The 27,850-nt window shown below is 51.6% G+C and overlaps 1 protein-coding gene across 1 annotated transcript; it reads right to left on the reverse strand.

Moving 5' to 3' along the window:
* Nucleotides 1-5,090: 5,090 nt before the first annotated feature.
* Nucleotides 5,091-27,537, reverse strand: WNT9B (Wnt family member 9B). The gene is made up of 4 exons (XM_039846804.1): nucleotides 27,403-27,537; nucleotides 10,904-11,160; nucleotides 9,254-9,519; nucleotides 5,091-8,394 (listed from the first exon to the last, which is right to left on the reverse strand). The coding sequence occupies exons 1-4, from the start codon at nucleotides 27,480-27,482 to the stop codon at nucleotides 7,921-7,923; spliced, it is 1,077 nt and encodes a 358-aa protein (XP_039702738.1). The 5' UTR covers nucleotides 27,483-27,537; the 3' UTR covers nucleotides 5,091-7,920.
* Between the last annotated feature and the right edge of the window lie 313 nt (nucleotides 27,538-27,850).

The following is a 27,850-nucleotide window of genomic DNA, read 5'->3' on the forward strand; positions in this document are numbered from 1 at the left end:
CCTCTCTGAGCCTCCATTTTTTCAACTGTGAAGTAGGGATGCCACCAACTTGGAGAATCGTCATGAGATTCAAATGCAATAATGCATAAAAGGCACTTTGTAGGGTGCCTGGCACCTGTTTAGAACATGCTCAAAACAACCTACCATTGATATCATCAATATCAGCAGCAGCAGCAACTTCGTTTACCCAATTCTGGGCCTCTGTCTTTGGGCAAAAGAGGAAAGCTGAGGCTGTTCCCAGCATCCTCCATTCCTGGCCCCGGGCCCTTGGGGAAACATGAGAAGCAAAGCTTGAGGATCTAATGTGCGCCCCCCCCACGCCCCTTAATCCTTCCTGAACTTGGGGGGGGTGGGTGTGGGGTGGGGGCGGCACCACTGCAACACCTGCGCTGCTCTGACATCTGCCTCTGGGCAGAGAAAGCAATTTCAGAAATGACATGTTGCCAACAAGCAGAAATCAGCTTCTGAATTAAAATGTGTCGGCATCAGGTGACCCCAGGCTCGGAGGGCTGGCTGCATGAAGACAGCTGAGATTAGGGCCTGTCAGCCACAGGAGGGGCTGTATGAGAAGGGGTGCAGGCACCCAGGGGCTACCGTAGACTGCCCTGGACTTGTTTGGACAGGGGGGCAGGAATTCGGACGCTGGGTCAGGTTCTCCTGCGGCTCTGACCAGCCTCCACCTCTCAACTGTCCACTCTCTGTGGTGGGGGTGGGGCAGGGAGAGTCGGGGGCTCCAGGGCTCCAGCATAAACACACTAATGGGCCTGAGAGAGCCAGGGAGGAATGTGGGCCCCACAGCCCCGGGGGACTCAAGGAGGGATGGGAGTAGAGGGAATAAGAGCCCAAGAGGCTGCAGCCTCAGCTCTGCAGCTATGCAGGGAGGAGAGAAAGAGAGAGGAAAGGAGAGGAAGACAAGAAGGACAGAGTAAAAGGGCAGAAGAGATCACCAGCCACACTGAATCCTTGCAATGCCTCAATGTCACCTTCTCCCTAGTCCCTGGGCTTCTGCAGTAGCCGTCCCCTGTACTAGGGAAGAAGAGGTATAAAGGGGATGTTTAATTTCCAGCCCTGTTATTTATTGAGGGAATTTGCATGGCAGGGAACCTCTCTGAGCTTTAGTTTCCTTATCTATAAGGTGGGGATCAAAAATAAAAGGTGGGGGATCATGGTTTCATGTACCCCTAAGATTGCCGTAGTGGTTAAATGAGATGATCCAAGGAAACTGGAGTTCTGGTGCAGTAAGGCACCTCTCACAGTGCTTAACAGCTAGTGATCTCTTGTCTGTGACCTCCCTGAAGGGCCCAGCTCAAGTCTCATCAGCACGGCATCCCGGCACATGCCTGGCATGCCATAGGCAGCCACTCAGTTTTCTGAGTGAGCGATATGAGAAAGCACATCGGACGAGAGAAGTTCCAATTAGAGTGGGATACGACAGAGAGTGGTGGGGGGTAAGTAGAGGACCTCACACACTCCATGGCTCTCTCTCCAGAATGTCCCCACCCCAGTCACAGGTCCTCCCTCTGGTCTTTCATAAGCCTTTCTTCTCGAGCCAGGCTTGGCAGGCTATGCTTGCTAGCTAGACAGTGAGACCATATTTCTCCTCTTGGAAATTAGACATATGGGACCATTCCATGAGTCTTCTGGAGCCAGTGCAGGCAGAGTAATTGACCTCGGACCCATTTCAGAAGCTCCAGGATTTGGGGTCTCCACAATCATGCTCCACAGAGCCAGGAACCCAGCAAGGACCAGAGCAGGGCTGGGTCCTTGGGGCTAGCAAAGAGGGAGGCTGAGGCACTAATCAGCCTCTATGGTGGGAGGTGGACTGGGGAGTCAGGAGCAAGTGTGTCTCATGATTTCACGAGAGGAGTCTCCCTCCCCTACCCCACGACCGCTCTAAATGTCTTCCTCACCTGCTTCAGAAATTCCACTGGAAGAGGGGCACTGCTTCTCACTCCCTGCTCAGAGCTAAGTCATCAGAGAAGAAAGCCAGGAATTTGAGAAGATTTTAGAGAGCAGTGTGTGTGTGTGTTATGAGAAAGGCCCGAGTTTGAATCCTGGATCTGCCACTCACTCAGTGAATAATTTAAACCCTCTAAACCTCATTTTTCTCATCTGCAAAATGGGATAACAATTCTTACCCTGCAGGGTAATTGTGAAGGTTAAATATCATGGGGCTAAGGGAGGAAGGAAAGCTCTTCTTTATAGAAGAATCCCAACTGAAAACAGGCAGGGAGTGATGGAATTAGAAAATCACCATTTGCAATTCACTTGGGCAGGGATCACCGATAGAAGATATTGGGTAAATATTGGGCCATAGGATATTCCCACAATTTCAAAGTAATATCCCAAGGACAGATGAGTCATGAATGACGTGAATCGCAAAGGGAAAAGGGCAACTTTGCATCAAAGAGATCTGGCGGAAATCACCTTAACCGAGTGATAAAATCCAACATCACCAGTAATGTCAACGAAACGACATCCCATGGCACCTGACAGCATGCACTGAGGACACTCATCACCCAAGCCTTCTTCTGCCAAAATGTTTAACCAGAATCTAATCAGTATAATCTAATCAGACAAATCTCCACTGAGAGACATTCTATAAGACATCTGGCCTGAACCCTTCAAAATGTCAATGTCATAAAAGCAAAGAAGACAGAGAGACTATCTGAGATTACAGTGGTCCAGAGAACCATAACAACGAAATGCAATGGCTCATTCCTGAGTAGATCCTGAATCAAGAAAAAACTTATAAAGGACATTCCGAGGGACAATTGAGGAAGTCTGAATAGGGACTCTGACTAGGGACTTTGCGGTTCTTTGAAGGAATGTTCTCGTTCTTAGAAGATATATGAGAAAATATTTAAGTGTCTTGGTGTCTGCAATGTTCTCACAATTGATTCAGTGAAATACACACACACACATATGTGGCTAAATATTTTTAAAGGGGGAGTACCTTGGGTAAAGTACCCACCTAGTGATTGTCTCAGCAACTGCTGGTCCCCACAGAGACTGGTGTACTGCACAGCTAAGAGTGGGGAGGCCAGAGGGCATGGTTTTTAACGGGAACGAGGAAAGCCACAGATGCGGGTGGGCGAGGCTGACGGCAGCGTTGGGTAGAAAGAACATAGAGTTAGAAGCAAAGACCTAGGTCAGCTTCCTAACTCTGTGGCCTGCAGTGAGTCAGTTAACCATTTCAAGCCTCAGTTTCCCTATCTGTAAGAAGGGAAGAAGGGTTACTGCCTCATGAGGCTCAAGTGAAAAACCCCTTGGTACACTGGAGCCTGATGCTGCAAGTGGACACTTCTGTCACCGCTCAAAACCAGCTCCAGGCTCAGAAACACTGGGCAGAAAGAACACGTTGGGGCAGGCTTGCTAGTGGAACTGTAGGTGCCCTCAAGGTTGTTGGACTGTGGACCTCCTTCTGCCTCCCTCCCTGGGGACCTCCTGTGGATACCAGCAGGGCCGGGGAGCAGAGGCAGAGCAGGGACAAGCTCTCTCTGCTGCCCTGTGCTCAGAAAGTGGCCTCCTGCCCCATCAGACCCCCAGGAGCAGCGGCTGGTTGAGGACACGCACTTCTCAAAGCATGATGGGAAGGCAGTGTGGCCAGAAGAGGGACTCTGGGGCTGACCCCTAAATAACTTGAACTGTTGCATGGCCAGCCATGCTTCTCGTTTCTCCTAACAGACCGACCCTAAGTCCTCGGAGGCTCCTGCTTTGTCTTATCTCTCTCCCACCCCACCCTGCATGGCGGCCCACTGCATGAGGGCGCTAGAAATACTTATTATCTCTGGAAGGGGACCCAGGCTCCAACCTGGCCTGGCTTGGCATGTAACCTTGAATGGATTACTTCCTTCCTCTGGGCTTATTTGCCCAGAATCCATAAAACGGGGTGATCCATTCCTGCTATACCTACATCTGAGGGGCGGCAGTACTGGAGAGAGGAAAGAACCGTATTTCAGAGGCCAGCAGCTCTGTATCCCCATCCTGACACCACTGCTTCCTCGTGGCATTCCAGAGCCTTCGCGTCTCACGTTTCCTTAACCTCGAGATGTGGGTGGTTCTCTCCAAGGTGCAGGGTAATTGCAATAAAGCGAGACAAAATGGGTAGATAACTGACATGTAGTTTATTGGTTTATTGTTTCTCTTCTCTACTAGAGTGTCAGCCCCACAAGGTGGGGACTTGGTCTCATTGACTGTGCACCCCAGCTTCCTGGGAAGTGCCTGGCACTCAGTAGGAGCTTCCTAAACAATTGTTGATTAAATGGGTGGACAGAACAGGTGCTCAATACATGATAGCTCCCACTGTAATCTAAAATGTACTGAGACAAAAAGCATTTGAAGTCCATGGTTGAAGAAAACTCTGGAAAGCAATAAGGATTTTCAAGGTTCGTACAGGTCTGTCTGTCTGCTAGGCAATGGAGGACACCGGGGAAGCTGGCTTTATCCAGACCAGGGGACAGACACAATGTACCCACAAGAGCCAGGGGGAACATCCATGAGCTGGGCTGAGGTGGGTGGCACTTGGCAACCTGGGGAGCCCCGTGCGTCCTGTCTGATAGAGCTCCCTTTCTCTAGCTGACTGTGGCCAGGTGGGAATGCAGGTCCAGTTTGCCAGCACAGCTGATTTTATAAGAAGAGGCCAGAAATCCAATGGAAAACGATTCATTTAAAAAATAAAAACAAATGAAAGCAAACAAAACCCATCTGTGGGCTGGGAAGGGCCCTGTGATATCGCCCAACCCTCCTGGGAAGCCTGAGCAAAAGGAGGGAGGGTCTGATGGTGGAGCCCCTAGAGTGGCCTGCATGGGGTCCTGGTCTCTCCAGGCTTCTCGGGCAGTCCCCGTCCCCGAGACACAGGACTCCATGTGGAGAAATGCTGAAGTGCTGTCCTGATCCAAATGGCCTACGTGTCACACAACCAGGTAAGCAGCCACTCTCTGGGTCCTTGGGCTCAGGATGTGTCCAGGCTTTGGGGCTCGCAGGTTTGGGATAAGTCAGCTCCCATAGTGCCTGGCCCATGGAGAAGTTCAGGACATAGTCGTCGAAGGAACCTCTTCAGCATGACTTCAAGCGCAACCCTTCCAAATCTGTAACATGGGTACAGTGAGGTGGCCCCACCAACCTCAGAGAGATAATGGGGAAATCCAGGGAGATTAAAGGGGCAAAAGTGTTCCTGAAGATTGAAAGTGCTTTACAAACGTAAGGTGTGGTCATCCTCGTTGTCGTTATTATTATGAGCAAGACAGGTTTGCCAGAGCAGAAGGGTCCGGGGGGCCAGAAAAGCAGAGAAGTTACAGATGGCACGAGGAGGTTCTGGACTGAGTCCACCAGGGCTCCCAGCTCCAGGGCAGACCCGGCAGCGGGACACAGGTGCCTACACGACCCCCTCCCCAGCCACCTCCTGTCCAGCTCAGTGGAGCCCCAGTCAGGCCACGCTGTACCTCCCCAGACAGATGGCTTCCTGCAGAACACACAAGCCTCCCCAGGTGCTGCCCATGCAATATAGAAACTATATAAATACCATAAATATTTTCTCATATATCTTAGCTATATAAATTATTTTCTTTTGCCCTAAAATCTATGTATGTGAGGTAGACAAAAAAAAAAAAAAATACCCTGTGAGTGTTTCCCTTAAAGCTACAGAATGAGGGGGTCAGTGCTTGCTGGTCCCCAGGGGCCCAGGGGGGCTGAGGTGGACCTTTAGGGGCAACTAGAAGAGAAAGGGATGGAAGCGAGGAAGGAGAAGAAGGGAGAGGGCTGGGGAGGACCCCACAGGCCGAGGGGCCCTCAGAGCCTGCACCTGTGCACTTGGCCTGGGTCGTCGGTGTTGGTGGCCAGCCATGGCCTCGGTTCCTCAGCATCTGCCCTTTATCCTCCTGTAACCCCTGGTACTGCTGGCCATGTAGTTATAGTGCAGATGGCGTGTTGGTGGATCAGGTCCCCTCTTCCTGCCGCCTTATGCCTCAGGCTGAGCCAGGGTGTAGGCAGAGTAGGGTCTCAGAGAAGCAGGATGGATCGCACTGGCAGAAGAAGTCTCCATGCGGTGGGAACGTGGAAGAAACTAGAAAACCAGGCCTCTTTCCTTTTTGCTGTTCTGCCAAGATGTGGGCCGGCTGCTTGGGTCAGCAAAGTCAGTCTAGGAAAGAGGCTCAGGTCATTCTAGCCTCTCATCAGAGCCTCTGCAGCCAAAGATCCAGTAGCCTGCAGGCTGCCCTGACCCACCGAAGACAGAGCAGCTCCTTGCTGTGGAGGTCACCGGGAGCCCCCGGGACTTCTTCCTGGGGCTTACATGGGCAGTTTCTGAGCATTCAGCTGATTATGAAGTTTCCTGTTTCAGTGGAGGGTCAGCAACTCTGGGTTCAGGGAGAAAGGAAGCTGACAGAGGGCGTGGCAGGGCTGGCGAAGTGGCCAACGACGTCCCGGAGGAGGTCACTTCCTCCCGGCTGGCATCTGGCCCTGCCCTGGGGAATCACACAGCATCCAGCAAAGTGAGCCCAGCAAGGTCTTGGTCCTGAGCCAGAGGGGTGTGTGCTGTTAAACGGGAACCCTCAGCCTGGAAGGTCCAAGGGACACGTGTGTGTGTGCGCGTGCGTGTGTGCGTGTGTGCGTGTGTGTGTGTGTGCCAGCTTCTCTCTCCTCTCCCCACATGGGGCCTTGGTAGTAGCCCTGGAAATGTTCACAGGATCAGAAGAAATTAGCAGAGTCACTTATGTTTCTTACGTGAGACCAAAGTGAGGGGCCATTAGTAGTAAATAAAGGAGCCCACAAGAAATTGGGCTCCGCAAGACTTTCACACACCTATACCTCCAGCCAGGGGAAAAACCTTAATAAGATGAGTAGCTGTAAGAGTAGAAATGTAACCGGAATCAGAATTTATAAACCACCTTTTCTGTATCACAAATGTCAGCTGTGTTGGGGTCTCACAGCATAACCCAGCCACGGGGAGTTGACCAAAGTGGGCTTAAGGGTAGGCTGAGAAACTGAGCTCGCAAGTCCCTGCCTGGCACCAGGGGGCTGTCACCGTCTCCTAAGCCGGGACTGTAGGTTCTGTGTCCCAGGGAAAATGGGGAGGGTTTACTGTCTTCCTGCGCCGACTCAGAGCACTGTCTGAACCCCGACCCGGGGACTGGCTCTCTCTACTGGCTTTGGGTCCACTGGCGCTGTTACTGAGCAGGGCTGGGTGGGTGTGGAAAACTCAGCTCTCAAGACAAGAATGAGGCCTCAGCACAGGCGTATTTTAAAAATGACATCAAAGACACAGGGTTCCAGGACACATATCTGACTTGGGTCCGCTGAAGCCCAGAAAGCTTTCTTTTCTTTAAACCAATAGCTCCCGTCACCTGGCTTTTCCTCTCCTCTCGAGCACAGCAAAGCCATATGGGCAGTGACAGTGCGTGGGCCCCAGGCTCCCCGCAAGCTGAGCCTGGCCCAAGGGCTGGACTGACGCGTTCCAGCCAGACTCCAGCCTTTGCTTCCAGCTGACGCTGCCTCCCTGTGCCTTCCTGGCCCAGGAGCTCACCTCTCAGCATCTTGCTGGCTCTAGGCCACTCATCCTAGGAATCGAGATAGTGGGATATCCCCTCTCTTCCCTCCGAAACCTTGGCCCTGCCCTCTTCCTGGTCTCCCTATTTCCCGCACATCTTTCTCACTCTCTTCCTGTTCTCAGTCCTCGATAAGTCTGGGGAGCCTTAGGTTCAGGGGTGAGACCTACACCTCTCATTGCTGAGAGCTGAGGGAAGAAAAGGCTGCGGAGGCCTGGTAGAGAGAACAGAATGTGTGCGCTGACACGTCGGGGAGTGCATGCGTACTGGTGTACCTGCCCGGGGCGGGGGCTGGCTGGACAGCTGGGTGGCCTCGAGGTGGCTGGGCGCCAGGGGAGGTCCTGGCAGGGTCCAGCTGGCACACTGGGCAGCAGACCTAGTGCTTACAGGTGTATACAAGCTCCTCCTGCACGCACTGCTGGCACTCCACGTAGCAGCACCACTGCACCTGGCAGTGGCAGGAGAAGGCCACCAGGCGGCTCTGGGTGTCATAGCCCCGCCCGCAGCACAGGCTGCTGCAGCTGGCCTCCCGCGAGCACACCCTGCCCGCCGTGCCAGGGGAGTACTTGCTGGGCCGGCAGAAGCTGGGTGAGTCCTCCATGTAGACCAGGTCCCCTGACCGGGGGGCTAGGCCCTTGGAGGGGCTGCCCGGCCTGGCAGGTGCCCACAGCTCTAGGCGGCCCAACGCCTCGTTCGTGGCACTGGACACCTTGACGGCTGAGTCGTAGCGCAGCTTCAGGGCCTGGCCCGTCTCTCGGAATGGGGAGAGCTGTTTCCAGCAGGTGCGCACAGCACAGGAGCCCGACACGCCATGGCACTTACACGTGGTCCTGAGGCCACTCTTCACGGCCTGTGAGGAGAGGCAGAAGGGAGGCATGGTCAGAGGCCTGGGGCCCACGCTCCAAGCTTGCCCCCAGGGCACTGATGCTGGCAGGGGTGTGGCAGGAGGATGGGAAAGAGGCAGGCAGAGGGCCACATGATGGGGATAGATAGGACTCGAGGTGGCCCATGTGGCCCCTTGGTGCCAATTAGCCCAAATCTCCCCTTCCACTGGGCAGAGGCAGTCCTGTGCCAACACGCAGGCATTGTGAGATGAGTGTGGGCCGGATCTCAGCCCCAGCTTCTCCCCTCGGCTGAGTCCTATGGAGCGGACAGCTTGCACAACTGAACGCAGTCGCCCTGGTTTACGCCAGCTCAGGGATGAGGGTGCAGCAGACAGAACTCGGTCTCCTAAGAATTGAAGCCCAGGCCTCTCCCAGCCCTCTCATCCCAATAGACCTAGATACTTTTTACTTTCTTGCCCTCCCACAGTCTATATGACCTCAGCTAAGTCCCTTCCCTCCTCTGGGCCTCCTTCGCTTCCCATTGGTAAAACTGAAAGAGAGGGGTTTGCGCCAGATCAAAGATTTCAAACTATGTTGGCTTCCAGGACCTCCAGGAAGACCAGGGCTTGAAATGGAGACCCCTCTCCAAACACGTCTGCCTCACCATGGCCCGGCCCCACGCCTGATTCCCACCTGCTGCCCAGCTACCAATGACCCTCAGGGCCCTTCCCTGCTTCCTGCTGCCTGATGATTGTCCAGAGTAGGTGCCCAAGGAATGAGGTGTGTATACTGGGGGCAGGGCACGTGCTGGCCTCCTACAGACCTTGGTCCCCGGCCCTGCATCCTGCCGGGGAAGGGCTTTGGAGTGTCCGGGAACATGCTCACCTTGATGCCCACGTGTGTGTTGTGGGCGTCCGCCCGCGCCCGGAGGTCTTTGCTTCCTCTCTTGGGCCCCAGGAAGTTGCTCAGGAACTTGGTGCTGTACTTAAGGTTGTCGCCACACACGCCCCACTGCCAGGCCTGCCGACTCTCCAGGCCGGGAGAGTCGTCACAGGTGCAGCGCTCCATGCGACCGGCACTGCAGGCCCGGGCCAAAGTGTGGGTGAGGGCGGCCGAGGACACCGCGTACAGGAAGGCTGTCTCCTTAAAACCTGGGCCGGGCACCGAGAGGATCCGGGAGGGAGAAGGAGAGTGGGTTTAGAGACTGCCCGTGGTGAGCAGGACGAGGGGGCACGTGAACCCAAGGACACAGCTCAGGCCAGCTTCCCCGACACCTGTCCCTTAAGCTCAGGCTGTAAGTGGCTGTTGTTTAAATGGGACTTTCAAATTCACTATGGAGCATGTGCCTAGATTCCCCAGATGGCAGGACAGGGGAACAGATGAGAACACTGAGATGCTAAAGGAAGTGACTTAGGCACCCAGCAAGAGGCAAAACTGGGGCTGAACCACTGATATTGACTCCAAGTCAATGTGTGAGCAAGTTGGACTAAATCATTTCTGAAGCCCTGGATCTGAACTATGCCCTGTGGGCCACCTGTGCTTCATGGTAACCCTCAGATGTCATTTTCTGCTACCTACTATGGAATGACCCAATGACAGAATGACCTTGGGTCTCCTGCCTGACTTGTCCCAGACTGACCATCTACCCACTTCTGGGATCATTGCAACTCTTGTACTTTTGGGGAATGGTCCGAACCCGGCCTCCCGCTGAGCTTGCTATCTGCTGCCTGCTCTCCTTTGTACCTGGGGTGCTGGTGACACTGGGGGTGATGGGAATCAGCTCCACCCCAGACCCGTGCAGCCATGGAGAGCAACTGGCCTAGAGGGGCTGGCTGCTCCTACATACCATGGCTGCTTTTTTGTAAAAGTCCCTGCTGTAGCCCTGCCACGTGATGATGGAGCCACAGGATGACCTGTTTTCCCCCTTAGGCTGTATGCTTTCTGAGGGCAGATGGGGTCTTGATCAGCTCTGCCTCCAGCATCTAGCACAGTGCCTGGCTCACTGTGTGCCTCACCAGATGCTTAGGGAACAGATGGCCAGGGAGGGAGGCAGGAAGAGAAGAGGAGAAAGACGGATCAAGAGATGTGATAAACAAAAGAAACAGGTGAGTGAGTGAACAAATGAATTTGCTTGTCTCATGTTATTTGGCCAACTATGAACTGCCTCCCATGTTTATATGTTCTTGTACCTTGGTGTGTGTGTGTGTGTGTGTGTGTGTGTGTGTGTGTGTGTGTGTGTGTGTGTGTGTAGCAGGCTGAGGGAGGAAACTGGGGACCACCCACCTCATCTGCAGCCTCCTCTAGGATGGGCTGTGCCTCCTCTTTTACTGTGTCCTCCTTGCTCCTCTACTCCCAAAAACTGAGGGAAACGCTGGACCTCGTTAACTCCCAGGACACCTCTTACTTGGGACTGTGCAAGGGCAGTGTGGCCAAGATACCTGGGCCAAGGGTGAGGGAAGAGTGGCCTCCCCTCCCAGCCCTCCCCCTCCCCACCCTCCTCCTCCTGACCCTGCTCCTCCCAGCCCTCCTCCCCACCTCTCTTGAGCAGGCCCGTCCTCCCCTCCAGGCTGCAATTCCAGCGCTCGAGCCGGAACTGAAACTGGCACTCGAGCAGGCTTAGGTGGGCAGCATCCTGCAGGGTCTCAGCTAGGCCGGGCTCCCGCCGACAGAGCTGCTTCTGCCGACGGGACAGCTTCAGCAGGTCACACTGCTTCAGGTGGGCCCCACCATGTGCTGGGGCTGTCACGGTGCCCAGCCCTGGGAAGGGCGTCAGGACTTCTCGCCCAGTCAGGCTAGAGAGGGCGAGAGAAGGTATAGCTGTGACCCATGGGGGCTGTGATGGGTGTGTGGGGGGGTGAAAGATGACAGTCCCTGAGGACGTGGGCAGGTGAGGGGAAGGAGGCCTACTAGGGGACTTCATGATTTGCCCTTCTTGGAGGGAGCCTGTCCCCATGGGGTTATGTCTCCATTTTGCAGAGAAGGAAACCAAGGTGCTTATAACGAGGGCTAGTGTAGGAGCTCCAACCCAAGTTTTCCTAATGCTAAATCTCTTCTCTTCTTACCCACCCTATTTCTCAAACTTGCCCAATCAGAACAATCGCCTGGAGTGCTTGTTAAAAATACAGATCCCCAGGATCCACACGTGGCAATTCTGCTTCATTGGTCTGGAGTAGGGTCTGGGGATCTCTATATTTACCACAACCCTGGGCAGCTTTGATAATCAGGGAAGTTTGGAAAATATTACATGCGGGATTGGCTGCTGCATGGAGGGGCCAGGCAGAGGGTGGTAGATGAGCAGATACCCAGCCGATCTCACTGATATCCCTCTCCCCCTTACATTATTATGTCACTGCCCAGCTAATCCCAGGCCGACCTAACTTGTTCCCATAATTCCCAGATAGATCTTCAACCATCTGGCCACTCAGTGCTTGTTACAAAGAGGTACTTGGGGAACAGTTGGATGGGTAGAAAGATGGATGGAAAAGAGGAAAGAGGAAGGATCACAGGAAGGGACGAGGGAAAGAAGGGTGGGTAGGCTGATGGATGGGCAGATCGACAGATGGGTGGATGAAGGCGAAGGAGCTGTATTTCCATCAGGCCATCAGCTCCAGACTTCTTGTTTTAATACATCTGCAGTCCATGGATTCTGGAGTCCAGTTGCCAAGTTCTAAGCCTGACCACCTCTTTCTAGCTGTGTAAACTTGAAGCCTTGGTTTTCTCCTCTGGAAAGGAGAAATAGTGATCCCTCCTACCTCCTGAAGCTGCTGGGAGGATTACATGAAAAGTATCAACCATAGCACCTGGGACACGCTGGTTTACCTTCCTGGTAGCTGGAGTTTCCCAAAATTCTTTCGTCTTACGAGATGCTTTATTCTTTAACTTCGGCAGCCTTCCCTTTGTCCGGATAAGGAAACAAAGGTTTTATGAAGAGGCAGTGACTGGCCTGAGTCACCCAGCAGATCAGCAGCAGAATTCTAGAATTAGAATCCACCTTTCCTCTCCCCAGAAGCTCTCTGGGAAATGGTTCTACTGGTTCAAAATATTTACTGTCCTATACCATAGTGGCCCTCAGTATGAATGGAACATACATCAGGCTGGAGGAAGCAGCCCCTTCTGGAACATGCCGGCCTCATAGCTGAGGTAAAAGAGCAAAGATGGAGTCACGCAATGGCTCTTAAAGCTCTTGCTTGGATGTGGCACTTGTCACTCCTGCTCATGTGCCACTGGCCAAGGCAAGCCCTGAGTGGTCAGAGAAGCCCATGTCTCTTGGAGCCAAGGGCACAGCTCTCCTGTTTGTAGCCACTGCCCCAGCCAGAAACATCTAGCTGGATGCCACACCCTCCTTGTCTGCCCCAGAGGGAGAGTGTGTCCTGGCCAGGCCCCAAGTGCCCCCAGAAAGTATCCATAGATTTCAAATCCATCAGGTGCAGCCAACCCAGTGTGGAGCATATCTCCGAAACCTCTGAGCAGAGACAGATGCTATCAGGCTCCTCTTGGCCCGGCCTGGCCCTGGGTTCCCCTCCCAGACAGGGTGAGGGCAGGGACCCGTTAATCATTAATCTGGGGGCAAATGGGTAAATTTCCAGTCCACCAGGTCTACACCCAAACCCCTCCCTGCAGCCTGGCAGGAAACCCTTAGAGCTTGACCCTTGGCAGGTCCACAGCAGAACCTAATGTCAACTCCAGCTGAGGAGGCCCCACCCTGACTGGTTTCCCGTGTGGAGGGCCACTTGGGGGCTGCAGGGAGCAAAGAGGCAGTAACCATCTAGCCCCTCAAATGTCCTCCTCCCCACATTAGGGGATGGTCTGAGGGACAACTGCTCACATAGTTCCTGCGTTTCAGAAATTGGGAACTTCCTTACAGCAGCTGATTGACAGAGGAGAGAACAAGCAGGGAGTGATAGGAATTTTGACCGATGGGCTGCACATCCTTCAAGGCCTATCTTAAATGCCATCTTAAGAAGAATAGCCATTATTATTATGTCATTATAACTATATGATATATATTACATTGTACAGCTACCACTTTTTGAGTGCTTATTTTTAAGCTCTTTAAATTACTATTGTGGACACCTGCTGGGTTGGCTACCTACCTGTTCTTTCTGTCTACATCAGCCACCCCCAACCTTTTTGGCACCAGGGACTGGTGCTCCTATGAGAATCTAATGCCTGATGATCTGAGGTGGAGCTGTGGCGGTGACGCTAGTGCTTAGGAGCAGCTGCAAATACAGATGAAGCTTCGCTCACTTGCCTGTCACTCACCTCCTACTGTGCGACCCTGTTCCTAACAGACCACAGACCAGTGCCTGTCCACAGCCCAGGGGTTGGGAACCCTTGATCTACATGATTACCATATAGGCTACTTTATACCACGTGACCTTGCTGCTCTGACCTGTTGACTGGACCAATGAGAATCACATGACCCAAGCTAGGCCAATCAGTTCTTTCTCTGGGAATTTGGGATTTGAATTAAGAGAGCATATAGTTGCTTTCTTTCTCTTTCTTTCTTTGGGTAACTAGGGCCTGTAACTCAAGATAAAAAGAGAAAGTTGATCTAATGAGATCGAGAAAGAATGAACCAAAGGCATCGAGAGAAGCAGAAGTGAAAGTGGGGGGCAGAATCTGGGAGCTCTTTAGCTCTTGGTCTCGGGGTCTTCCTGAGGTCAGCCGTGTTCTTGCCTGAGACACTCCTATCGATAGTACAGTGTCAAGGCTTAGAGTTGGTTTGTCTAACTAAGAGTGCCCTCCCTGATCATGACCTTCTGCCAGCTGTGGAGTACCAGTGTGCCCTAGGCTGCACTTGTGAGCCAGGGTCAGCACCCTTTTCCCATCCACAAGCACCTGATTTTTTTTTTTTTTTTAATTTCAGGTAATAGACCCTATGATTGATGGCCCCAGGAGTCCAGTATAAAGTCGGTTAATTTTATTAGCGGTAATGACACTTAGTAGCGATTAATGGTCAGGAAAGGCAGCCAACCGCACAGGGGCCTCAGGCCACCCTGGGCCTTGGTCTGCCCAGGGCTGCTCTCCTAGAAGTCTTCCTGGCACTGCCCTGCAGTGTCTAGGAAGACAGCTGGGAGCCCTTCCAGGACCCAGTTTCCCTCTTATTTGTTTTCTATGTTGCAGTTTGGGATCATATTTCCTTTGAAGAAATAAGGCCATGACATCAAATTTAGAAAATAACTCAAAGCATTTCCATAAACTCTCCTACACATGCCCATCCCATGGCATCCGCTAGGGAAGGCTTCTTCTCCATGCACCCATTCTGTGTGGTGCAGGTTCCAGTCTGTTCTGGGGTCAGTGGATATAATTCCCTCCCCTCGAAGAAACTATACTGCCCGGCACTCCAGGCCTGAGAACCCTACCCACCAGCCCCACTGCAAAAATCTCGATTGTCCACATGTTAGTTGAGCCCCATGAGGGTAAATCTGAGATCAGGTGAGTTTCACTAGGCTGATGAATCCCGACAAAATTTTGCGTTTTAATAAAAATGCTGCTCCATGTCAAATCAGATGCTATCAGCTAAACAAATGACCAGTGTTCTGAACTGAAGAGCAGAGGATGCATAATTTGGGAACTTGCTACTTGCTCTGCTGGGCTGGTGGACGAGAGCTCTTCAGACTTAGGCTCAATTCAATTGCTCCTGAGACGCCTGGGAACCACCCGTTCTCATGGGTTGCACCTGCTTTGGCCCAGCCGGTCGTCCCAATTCGTGCTTCCAGTTGGGCTTCCCCAGCCCGAACTCCACCTCTCTTTTCCCATTAAGAAAGCAACAATCAGTTCCATTCTCTTCCCTTCTTTGCCCCCAGCCTGTGCTCCTTGCTCCCTGTGCCCTTGGCCTGTGGCACTTAGATGAATACTAAGATCGAAAGCCCTCGCCCCCACACAATAAGATGCCTCTAGCTTTGACCTCGGAGTGTCCTCAGCCACTTTCTGGGCCACCTTGTCTCCCCTCAGAGTGGGGAAAGTCAAGGGTGCCTCTCAGGACTCCATCTTACATAACACCCCCGCCCCCCACTCCTGCCAGATCTCCATCCACTCCTGGCCCTTCCCACCCCTGCCTTCTTTCATGTCTCCCGATGCTCATCTCACTCACAGTTTTGATGAAAGCCACCCCATCCGGGATGACCTTCAAGGAAGCAAAAGAAGCTTCTCCAGGCTTTGGGGAAAGCTTCCCAAGAAACTGCTTTGGTTTAATGTCGGCAGGACCCTAGGGACCATCAAACCCCAGAGAAGAAAGGAGGTTCATCTTAGAATAATCACTCACCGCCTGCTGGAATGTGGGAGCCCAAGGACCTCTGGCCCCCAAAGCTATTGGATCTCAGGTCTGCCCTCACTTATTGGTGACCTTGGGGCCACCCACTCACCACCTAAGTTCATTCCATCTGACAACTACACACTGACTAGTGGGAGAGCAGGACCGAAGCCAGACGGCTTGGGTTCAGATCCCACCTCCACCTCTCACTAGTTGTGCCGCCTCGGGCAGGAACTCCATCTCTCTGTGCATCTTCTGTAAAATCACTGTACCTATCTTGTAGGATTGTCCTAAGGATGAAATTAGTTAACATGTGTAAAGCTCTTAGTACAACGCCTGGCACAAAGTAAGCTCCAGGCAAATGTCATTCTTAAGCACCTACTATGTGCCAGGCGCTGCGGTGGGTGCTGGGACCCCCTCTTGACCTTAAAGAGAATTTAGTAGGATTCAAGAACACTCAAGATTCTCCTAAGGTCCCAAAGGACAGCGGAAGGAGAAGAAAGCTTTAAACTAGCCCAGCTCCCCAAGGAACAATCAGTAGCTGCTCAGGGACCCAGATCAGAACTCTTAGCTCCATCTGTGTGAGAACCTGACCTCGGTCAGTCCCATCCTGCCTGCAGAGCGAGGCCATGCGGTGGGAGTAGGGAGGCAGGAGGAAGCTCCCAGACCTAGCAGGTGGAGAACACTTTCCATCACCTGGGGAGAGCAGGACCGAAGCCCCAGGCTCTATTCTCCGCCCGCACCCCCCCCACACACACACCCTTGTTTCTGCTTGAGAGAATCTGATGGTTCCAGAAGAGACCACCCCCAGGATGTGGGTAGGTGAGTGGGGGGTTGGGGGTGGCGCAGAACAAGGCTGGTGGTTCCCAGGGCACCAGGTCATGCCAGCGTGTCTGGAGGTTTAGTTAGAGGGACCAGGAGCTGTGCCTGGCACCAGAGCTCATGCCAACTGCAGACAGCCTCCTGGGAACCAGGAAAGCCTTGCCCTGCCTAGAGCATTGGCCTTGGTTCTACAAAACCCCATTAGATGCCCCGATAACAGGCTTCCGCTGCAGGGCCATTTGCATGGTAAGTGCTCCCTTTGTGCTTTCATCTCAAACATCTCAGCCCTCCCCTCACAGCTCTCGCTAAACCCCCTACACACACACACACACACACACACACACACACACGCGCGCGCGCGCGCACGCATGCACACACATGAGCGCGCATGCACACGCACGCACTCACACTCAACCCACACTTGCCATCCTTGTGGGTGCTCTCCACTACCCACCTCTTCCCAGTAAGGGAGAGCTAGTGAGGGCAGTGGCTGGCCCAAGAAGAGAGGGCCACGGCTGTGGGCGGGCAGCCTTTCTTTAGAGCGGGGGGCTTCTCTCCTCTCTTCCCATCACCTGATGTGCTCAGCAGCACAGCCTTCGCCCCATCTTTCAGACTCCTGTCTCCTCTTCCGGATTCAGTGTCATCTCACGTTTCCTCCAAGGTGTCTTTATTGAGCAGCCTGGCAAATCCAGTAGTTATCTTCATGCCAACTCCTTCCGTCCCCTTCCTTCACTCACTCACTCATGCGCTTACTCACTCACTCACTCACTCAGCACGCACTCACTCAAATATTAATATGAAGGACTTTATTGAGCATCAGCTTCAAGCCAGGTCTACCCACAGAAGACCAAGATAAACACGGCCACTCACTACCTTCCTGTCTGAGGCCCCCTCAGCCCCTCCCGGGTCCAGCCTTCTTTTCCTCCCCAGCTCTTAACCTCAGAAACCACCTTGAGGACTTAATCTTGTCGCCATCTTTCCCCCATCCCCCAGGAGCCCACCGGAGCCTCATCCCCCACCCCATGCCTGGCTCAGGGAGAAAGAGCCCGTCCCAGCTGTAGGTTTTGTCTCTCCGAGAACAGCTCCACTTCCTGTTTTGCAGCCACAGACTGGGCTGCCCACTGAGGATGGCATCATAAGCTAAGTAGGCAGTAAGCAGCCCACACAGCAGGCATGCTTTGCATCTCGACAATCGTGGGTATTTAGAGCGCAGCTACTGAACATCTGGGGAGGAAACGCTTCCCCCTTCTTTCCTCCTGTCTCCCTCCCTCTCCACTCAGGCTCAAGCTGAAGCTGAGGAGAGGAACCTTGGCAAGCACGGATCAGGTGGCTTGGAGAGTCCCAAAAGTCACTCCTGTGCAGAGGAATCCCTCACCTCTACATCTCCCTGCTTTCCCCAGCCGGGGCCCCAAGGACACCATTTGAATCATTATATTTTAGGGGCTGCAGAAACCCTTCAAGGTCACCCAGTCCAGAGGTTTTGCTCTGATGGCTCCTGGGAGGTATCCCAGAGGCTTCTAGGGGCAGGGAGAAGGGCAAGAGGTTTGCCAAGTATGAGAGTCTCTGCTTTGACCTGTCTGGTGCCCTGGGAGCTCATGTAAGATTTATGTCCAAGGTGACCCATTAAGTTAGTGGCAGGACTAGGGTATGCACCAGGTCTCCGGATTGCTTCTATCAAGGCTGGCAATTTCTGCTTTCAGTTTCAATGTAACACCTTAGGGAAGCAAAATTAGCCATCACCACAGCAAGTGTCTAGGGCGATAGGAACACAAGACAGTTTGAAGAGACAGAAACCTGGTCAGGACTCCTCTGGCCTCCTGGGCAGCTCAAGGGAGAGATGGACCCTTTGTCAAAAAGATTACTTTTCTCTGGTCTAAAATTCACTCTCTTCTTAGCCAAAAGTCAGAAATAAGCCTTCTGACTTTAAAGAAGCAGCCTGCCTATTTATACTAGAGTGTAAGAGTCTGATATAATATGACTGCCTAAGAACACACTTTGCTAGATAGAGGAAAGATCAAAGGAGAGAAGCTGGGAATGTGGAGAGAAAGAGGTTTCGGGGGACGGGTGAGGAGCAGCGTAGGAGGCACGGGGTGGGGACTGCACAGACAGGCAAGCGGTTACTGAGGCTGGAGGTAAGCGACACTCCCTCCGGTTCTGTCCCAACCATGAGATCCTGGACTGGGTAACTTCAACCAAATTATTTAACCATGGTAAATTGACCAACTACCTACAACTATCCTGGCAGGCTCTTGAGTCGTCACCCTCTTCCCTGTGGACAGGCAGGCTCAGGCGGGGCTGTAGGTCCTGGAAAAGCCAGGTCCCTGGGAAATGCCTGTGTGCGATCATTCTGTGATGAGGATAGTTCCATCGTGTACAGATGCTCCAGGCAGAGATACCCCATGCTGCAGATTCCATTTGTCTTCCCCAAGGTCCCAGAGTTGGCCCACACCCCTGCACACCCCTCTCCTCAGCTCCAGGGATAACAGGAACCTACCAAGCCAGTCAAGGAGTCACTCCCCGAAATATCTAGGGAGGGCTGGAGTGAGCCAGGACAGCCCCGAGCAATGCTCCCTCAGGAATGGGGTCCTCCAGAGCAGGACCAGAACAACTTCCCACCTCTGACCATCCTGGACGCAGAGCCAGCCAGGGCTATAGCAGAGGGCCCTCTCCTCAGGCCAGGCCAGTCTCCTCCTTGCCCTCCTACCTTGGCTCTCAGTCCAACCTCCATTCTTTCTTCATGCCGTAACCCTTCCTAGAGAGCCTTTCCCAATCCAAAAGCCCTCATGGATCCCCTGGACTTTTTTACGGACACTGCCTTTTTCGACACTTGACTCAACAATGCAAGGAATGGGAAAGGTGACCCAGAGGCCCCATCCAGCTCTAACACACTATGATGCTTGTCTGTCTCCTCCAGGAAGCCTTCCTTACTTGCCAGCCCCACCCTGCTCTGACCATCCTCTTTGTTTTCTCCCACTTTTGCAGATTCATTACCATTAATTTTGTATTTGGGACACTTTTTTTTCTTTCTCCTCAGGGTTATACTGACATTCTCTCCAAGCAGATATCTTGGCAGACATCATAGTTCCTTATCCCCTGAGGTCCTTCCGTCCCCAGCCCAGATCACCCACCACAAGCAGGTGCTCCTCAGACACCTGCTGACTGCATAAATCCCTCAGATGTCCAACCCCAGGCATAGCATAGCTCTCTAAGCCCTCCCCTACCTACCCTTCTCCATTGACTTTCCTGTTCTCTGGCTCCCAAGTTCGGTGTTGTGGGCTCTGGGAGGGCGTGGCTCTGGAAGAGCCTGCCTGTGGCCACGCCCTCCCCACCCTGAGACTGTGATCTCTGGTGCATGCTGTCCATCCACAACACCAGATCTCCAGCCACCTGGCCACAGTCAGTCAGACCCTGAGTCCTCCAGCTTGCACAGCTCTTATGGGCACTGGGAGAACCAGGCATGTTCCCTGGGGACGAACTGTGCTCAGGACAGCCAGAGGCTTCCTTTGATACCCAGTGAGGACCAGCCAAGAACTTGGCCCAAGTCTTTCTTTAAAACTCAGCTCGTACAACCTCTCGTGATGACACGTACTGAAAGTTTGCCATAGGTTGACAAACTTTTACCCACAATTCCAAACTCTGGAAAGCTCAGAAAACCACAAAGTTTTTGTACAGTTGTGGTGAACTCATATGGCAGAGACTTGATTTACCCCAACACGTAGATGTCTTTCTGCAAAAATTAAGTGTCTGATTACAGGTGAGAGATGTTATGTTACACATGGTATATGTGTACTTCTAAAATCCAAAATTACTTGAATCCTGAAATGCATCTGGCCTCAAAGGGATTGTGAACTGTCAGGAAAGCAGACCTTCTCTACTCTTGACCTAAAGCCAGTATTTGGAATTTCCAAGACTGACTAAGCATGGGGCTCCAAGTCTCTCCTGACTCTTTAAGATTCTCCACCCACCCCCTACCGCCAACTCCAGTCTCATCTCTCCAGTGAGGGGGTCTGGGCTTGAGGTGACTGTCCTACCCCAAGGCTCATCTCTGCTGCCACCCGCTTCCCATGGGAGGCCAGGTATGGCTGACCTCTGGAGTATGCTGGGGGCAAGCCTCTGCTCTCTGCTTTGCTTCCAGTTCCTATCCAGACAGAGGCCAGATGGTGGCAAAGCAACATGTGATCAAGAGAGTCAAGTGTGAGCAGCAGATGAAAGAACAAATGTGATGAGGCAGAGAGGGAGGTTCTGGGGGAGAGGAAGAGGCAGAGAAAGGGAGAGAAGACTGCTCACCCAGACAGTCACTGCAGACCAGGAAGCAATGCTGAGGATCACGCGGGTACTCAACCAACAACGGGGCCCCCAAGACCTCTGTCTAAAGGGAGCTATGCATGAATCGGAGACATGAGCACGTGAAGAATAGGATAACAAAACAAGGGTTTAAGACAGGTAGTAAGAGATGCTTATGTCATAGGCCAAGTGAAAGGCGTGTGTGACAGAGTAGTGGTCTCAGAGGGCCAGAGCTGCCCAGGGAGAGACGGGCCTCAGCTGGGGCTCGACAGGCAGCATGAGGCAGCAATAAAGAGGTGGGCTCTTGATTCTGACACACTAGACTTCATATATTGGTGCTGCCAGCCACTAGCTGTGTGACTTTGGGCAAGGCACTTGCCCTCTCTGAGCATTTTCCCCACCCATCTGTAAATAAAGATAATTATACCTCTTGGGCTGTCACAATGATTAAATGAGATCATGCACATAAAGTTCTGAGCACAGGAAGGACTCAAATTAAACAAAGACTAGGCTAAAAATGAAGAGAGGAAGGAACAGATGTCTCTAAAGATGTTCTTTAACTTAGGATGCTCTAAGACAGACCACTAGATTTCTTAGACTCCTTATATATAAATAACTTTTCATTATTTTTTATATACATTTATTTAACCCCACAGCAAGCCTATGAGGAAAGGATTAACCCATTTTATAGATGGGAAAAATTGAGGTCAGAGCAGCTAACTGACTTGCCTTGGGTAACAGTAAGTGGTTGGATGAAGGATTTGAACTCAATTTGTGTGACTCCAAGTGCAGGGCTGTGGGCTGCATCCAGTCCTACTTAGGCTAATGTCACAGTGGTGTAACCCTCACTCTAGCTGGTCTATCTTCTCCTGAGTCCAGCTTCTACCTGAGCACATAATCCCAAAGGCACCAGGACCTCTCTTGCTTGTGGGACTCCAGCCCATAATTTCCCCTGCCCTGCTTCTTTCCCTTCTTTTTTCCCCTTCACAGCCTCAGAAAATCCACTATCATCCACTGAAGAGGCTGGTTTGACCCTGAGCCCAATTCTAGAGCCCAGCTTTGAGAGGGGGAGAGCTCAGCCAGGAGCAAGCCAGCCTAAATTCCTTCCCCAGACACAATGATTCTTACCAGTGATGTTTGACTTGCAATCTACCACTCCAAAGCAGTAAAATTTCTTTTACCCTTTCTTTTCTCCAGCCTTGTTTTTTTCAGGACCCAATCAATTCCTAAAAATGTTTTTTTTTTTAATTAAAAAAACCACTCAAATACATAAAACGCATGAATATTTTTTTTAAATATTTGTAATACTTGCATACTGAAAATTACAAAACACTGCTGAAAGAAATTTTAAAAGCTTTAAATAGAGAGAGATGGCTTGTTTATTAATCAGTAGACTCTATTGTTAGAACGGCAACCTTCTGTAAACTGATTTATAGATCCAAAGCAATCCCAATCAAAATTCCAGCAAGCTTTTCTGTAGATATTGACAAGCTGATACTAAAATATATGTGGAAATACAAAGGACCTAGAATAGCCAAAACAAATTTAAAAAGAGGAACAGTTAGAGAACTTATAGTTCAAGGCTTACCAAACAGCTACAATAAGCAAGACTGTGTGGCAGAGGCAGAAGGATAAGCATATAGATTAGTGAAACAATAGAGAGTCCAGGCCCTCGTATATTGATCAATTAATTTGCAACAAAGATGACAACAGAGAGAGAATCACCTTGTAAACAAATGGTGCTGGAACAAGTGGATATGCACGTGGGAAACAATAAACTTCGATCCTTACCCCACACCATACGCACAAATTAACTAAAAAAGAATCATAGATCTAAATGTAAAAGCTAGACCTATAAAGCTTTTAAAAGAAAACATAGGAGGAAACCTTTACGATCTCTGGAAGGAAAAGATTTCTTGGACAGGACACAAAAAAAGCACAGCCCATACAAGAACATGTTGAAAACTGTACTTCATCAAAATTAAAAACTTCTGCTCTTTATAAGATACTAATAAGAAAATGAAAAGGCAAGTCACAGAGAGGGATATTGCTAGTACTTTCTGGCAAAGGACTTGTATCCAAAATATATAAAGAACTCTTACAACTCAAGAATAAGAAGACAATCCAATGAAAAAGATGTTATCCATTGGTCAAAATGACCAATATTCACATAAAAAATGTTCAACACACTATTCAACAATGGAAAAATGCAAATTGAAACCACAGCAAGATACCAATATATACCCTCTAAAATGTGCAAAATTAAGACTGACCGTAGCTGACAAGAATATGAAGGACTTGGAACTCGAATACATTACTGTGTGAAATGGTGCAACCACTTCATAATACTATTCAACCATTTCTTATTCAACCAAAGGTAAACATATATTTACCATATGGTCTAACAATCCAGTCCTAGGTATCTACCCAAGAAAAATAAGAACATACGTCCACAAAAAGACATGCACACAGCAGCTTTATTTGGAATAGCCCCAAACTGGAAACAATCCAAATGTCCATCAACTGGGGAATGGTTAAACCAATTGTGGTACATCTATACAATGAAATACTACTCAGCAATAAAAAGATGCTACTGATATATGCAACAACATGGATGCATCTCAAAACATATTTTGAACAAAAGAATTCAGACACAAAAGGCTATATATGCCATATGATCCCATTTATATGAACTTCTACAATGGGAAAAATTAATCTATAGTGACAGAAGGCAGAAAAATGATGGCCTGGGGCTGGTGGGGGAGAGTTGACTGCAGAGGAGCACAGGAGATCCTTTGGGATGAAGGCAATTGTTCCATATAATTGTGGTAGTGGTTACATGGGGTATATATTTGTTAAAACCCAAATTGTACACTTAGAATGCTTGCATTTTATTGTATGAAACGTTGGTTTGGGAAAAAATTAAGGTTGTATTTGGCTTCTTCACAATGATGAAATCTCCCCACCCCAAGATGATGGTTAGAACCCCACCAAGTACTGAGCACTTGGTATGTGCCTGGCAGTCTGTCAGGCCCTTTTATTCACTGTCTCAATTAAGCCTCACACCAGCCTATAAGATGGGCATTATCACCACCCAAAGCTCAGCAGGGTTAAACTATTTGCCCAGAGTCACACGGCTAGCAAAAGGCAAGGTCAGGATTCAAACTCAGGTCTAACTGACTCAAAAGAGTATGCTTTCATAAAGTTCTTAGTACCGTCCCCAGAAAGGAAAGAAACCCAACCAGCACAGAGGTCACACATTTTAAAAGCACCACCAAAGTCAACTATGATTTTAAAAGTTGTATCCACAGGATCTATTTCTAACTGCAAAGCCATCGGGATGACTTAAAGCCTGGATCAGGTGACAAGGCCTGTCAGGTGCCCAACTATTCACATAATACAGTTCATTTATAGAACATCAAAGAAGTTAATATTTACAGAATCCCCAAGCCATCTGAGCCAAAACATGAGCCCTTAAGCAATCCTAGACTTCCAGGCCAGGACCAGCCTGTCGGGGAAACTTAGGACCTCCAGGTGCTAAAGACCTTGAAGGCAAGTGACTTGACCATGAACAACACACAGAGCAGTCCAGAACTGTGACAAACCTGGGCCTGACTTCTGGTCTACCTCTTATCCCACTGTCATCATACCATTCTCTGGTAGCCCACCTGACACCCCAGCTGGGCTCAATGCCTCCCATCTCACTACTGAGGACAGAGGAGAAAATTTTGGCCTCACTCATCCTACCACAGCCAAGTGAGTCTGACAGAATAAACCAAGCAGGGGAGGGGGCCGCCCTCCACCCCTTCACCCTCTGCAGCTTCTCTACAGCTGCTGCTCCCGTGGGTGACCAACAGCATTAGTTCCGGGGGCCGTAAGGTGAAGATCCCAGACCGGAGGCAAGACCTGGTTTCTATCCTGCCTCTCCCACTAATTTGCTGTGTGATATTGGGTGAGTCTTTGAACTTTTCTGACCTTCGGTTTCTTTGGGGGCACTATTTACACCCATCTAGTATAACTCAATGAATGGCTCTGAGGATCAACTGAGAGAAGAGCTGTATGAGAAAGTAACTGTAAATCGTGATACTAGTTATTGTTATCATCACCATCGACAGAATTAGGCTCTAGTCTCATGCAAAATCAGTAGAAGCAGCTGCTGGCTCACTGTAGTTTGGGAATGATGGTTGTTTCATCTGAAAAACTGGGTTAATAATACATGGCCCGCTTAAAGCAGGGATTTGGACCAGAGTTCCTTTGGGGGTCACTTCCAACTCGTAAGCCTATAATTCTATGATTTTGAAGATCTCAAGAAGATTGGCTTCACCTGCTCTTCTGATGTTTGAATTTTCTTTGATCAAGATGCCAAAACATTTCATCTTAAAATCAGAAATAAGACTGTAAATGCAAATGTCCTAGAGAAGGGAGAGCACGTTTCCTCACATTCTCACTACAGGGTAGATGACTGATACAGATTCCTTCCAGGGAGTAAATTTGATGGGAAGCTGGAAACACTGGCCTGACTGAGTCACAACAGGGCTTTCTCAGTGAGAACTCAGGCTGAATCTTGTATGTTCTCAGAGACCAAACATATAACAGCATGAGTTCTCTGAGCATTTGTCCTGCTCCCCAGATTGGGGTGGTGGTGGCTTGAGTGTACTTTGCCAGCTCTGCTCAGCCAGGCTCACGACCTGGAAGAGATGGCGCTAATACTCACATGACCCCTAACCCAGGCCTAATGCATTATCTCCCCTCTCATTTCCAAGGCTGCCCGCTTGCTCACGGCCCTCAAATTCTAACCCTGTGCACTGCAGCAAACTGCTTTCCCTTCCAACCACACCAGCCAGAGTGGTCTAAAGCCTCCTGGAACCCTCTCCTCCTCCCCTGCCTGGCCCTTGCCCCATCCTCAACCTTAAACCAAAAAAAAAAAAAAAAAAAAAAGAATTGTGGGAATGAGCTGGTGTCCAAGAGAATGAAGGCATCATTTGTCCTTCCCCTCTTCATTCCAGCTCAGAAACCCCTGTCAGGGCTGGGATATCAAGATAATGCCTGGTCTCCTTAATAAGAAGAAGCACTAGCATTAGCTGAGCATTGACCGTGTGCTAGACACTGTCCTAACTGTTATATATGTACTAACTCACATAATCCTCATATGAAATAGTAACCATTATCCTCATTTTACAGATGAGAAACTGAGGCACCGAGAGGTTAAGTGACTTAGTCAAGAGCGTATAGCTAGCAAGTGGCAGCATTGGGGACTGAACCTAGAGTATGTGTCCTGTTATATCTCACTTGCTGAGGCAACAACAGTGACTTTAAGCCTGAAATCATCAGGAAACAAACATATCTGTGCACTGATCTTGGACTGGATCTAGAGGCTCCGTCATATCAAGTTTGTCCCCTTCTTTATAAAAGGGGTCACTGAGGCTCAGAGACTGGGTGGTCTTCCCAAGTCACCAGCAAGTTGAGCCCAGAGATAGGGTCTGGGGGGGGGGCAAACTCAAACCCTCCCCACTTCCATATATTTCAAGAGAGGCCATTACCCACAAAGGTCGTGACCTGGAAATTGGCCCACAGCTCTTATTCTAGCCTGTGCGGGACACCTCAGACCCTTACCCGCCCCTCCTTGGTAGGTACTTAAAAGCAGTCACTGTCAGGTCACTTGCTTGGTGTTTCTTTGCCTTTGCTGTAGTCAGACTGTAAACCTCACCCTGATTTGGGGTGACGATCACAAAAAGTGGCATGACTGAAAGTAACAGACTGTACATAGTTGGAGCGGACTTAGGGTGAAGGTCAGGAAAGTGCTTTCACACCCGCGACGCCATTTCCCTGCCCCAAGTCCTTGCGATTCAGCGTCAGAGAAGGAGGGACAATTGCCTGGTAATTTGCGCTCCAAACACTCCCCGCTCCCTCCCCTCTCGCTCCCCAGGTGTCAGCCCATTTCTGATCCTCCTTTTCCAATCATGTACATCACCTCCCTTCTCACGCTCTTCGTCATTCGGAGAATTCACCCGACGCCAGGTCTGAGATTTGGTCGCGTTTCCCCAGCTGCCAGTTCCCTCCCGCATCTCCAGTTGACACTCCCCCACGGTCTGCGGGTTCCTCAATTCTTCTTGGATCTGCGCGATCCCCTCCCCCGGCCTCCGTAACAACCCACCCCAACCCATCCACCCAGCCCTCAGGCACAGGGTGGGGAGGGAGCCCGAGGCAGACCGTGACTAGACAGAGCCCGTGATTGGGAGCAGACAGGGCGCCGAGTGAGGATCACGGAGAGGGCATTGGAACGCGGGAGGGACACCTGGACAGGCAAGGACAGAGCGAGCCAGGGTGGACGGGGCCAGGGTCCAAGATGCGCTCAGAGTTCGGGAGCTTGGGCGGGGGTCTGAGCTCGGGCGGGGTGAGCTGGATGAGGTCTCAGACAGGGAAGGGTGAGAAGAGCGGCAGGGAAGGAGACAAGAAAGTTGGACGCCAGAAAGTGTTATGGGGGTCTGAGCCTGAGAAGCCAGAGACGGGGCTGGGCACGCAAACTCCCGCCGCGAGGTGGGGCTGGATGCTGCCGGAGCTAAGGTCTGAGTTCGAGATCCAGCGGTGGCCGGGGCCGAGGGAGGAAAAAGTTGGCCCTGCAGTAGCCGGAGGAGGGGAAGGCAGGTGGGCCGGGGGCGCGGCGGGCACTGACCCGAAGTAGGCGGCAGCGGCGGCGGAGGGCAGCGCCAGCAGGCAGAGCGCGGCCAGGGCCAGCGCGGGCGGGGGGCGCATGATGCCGGTGGCGTGGCGCGGCGCCCAGACGCATCTCCTCGCGCCGCTCAGCGCTCGCAGCGCGGCCACCAGCCCCCCGCGGGGCTTTAAACAAGGGCGGGGCGGAGCAGGGGTGGAGGGAGCAGCGCTGGTGGCACCCCCGGGCGGCGAGCCCCCCGTCCCATTGGCCCCCGCGGCCTCGCCCCGCCCCGTCGCGGGTGGGGCCGCCGCCCCGGGCCCGCCCCGCCCCGCCCCCACCTCGCCTCCCACCCGCCCCAGGTGAGAGCTTACCTGACGCCTCGCCCTCCTCGGGACGCGGCGGCTGAACGTGAAGCCCCCGGGGCTTGAAGAGGCGAGGGTGGGAAAACAAGATGGGGATCAGGGAGTCT

This window comes from Pteropus medius, unplaced genomic scaffold (genome assembly GCF_902729225.1).
Source record: "Pteropus medius unplaced genomic scaffold, Ma_sr-lr_union100, whole genome shotgun sequence".
Taxonomy (NCBI): domain Eukaryota; kingdom Metazoa; phylum Chordata; class Mammalia; order Chiroptera; family Pteropodidae; genus Pteropus; species Pteropus medius.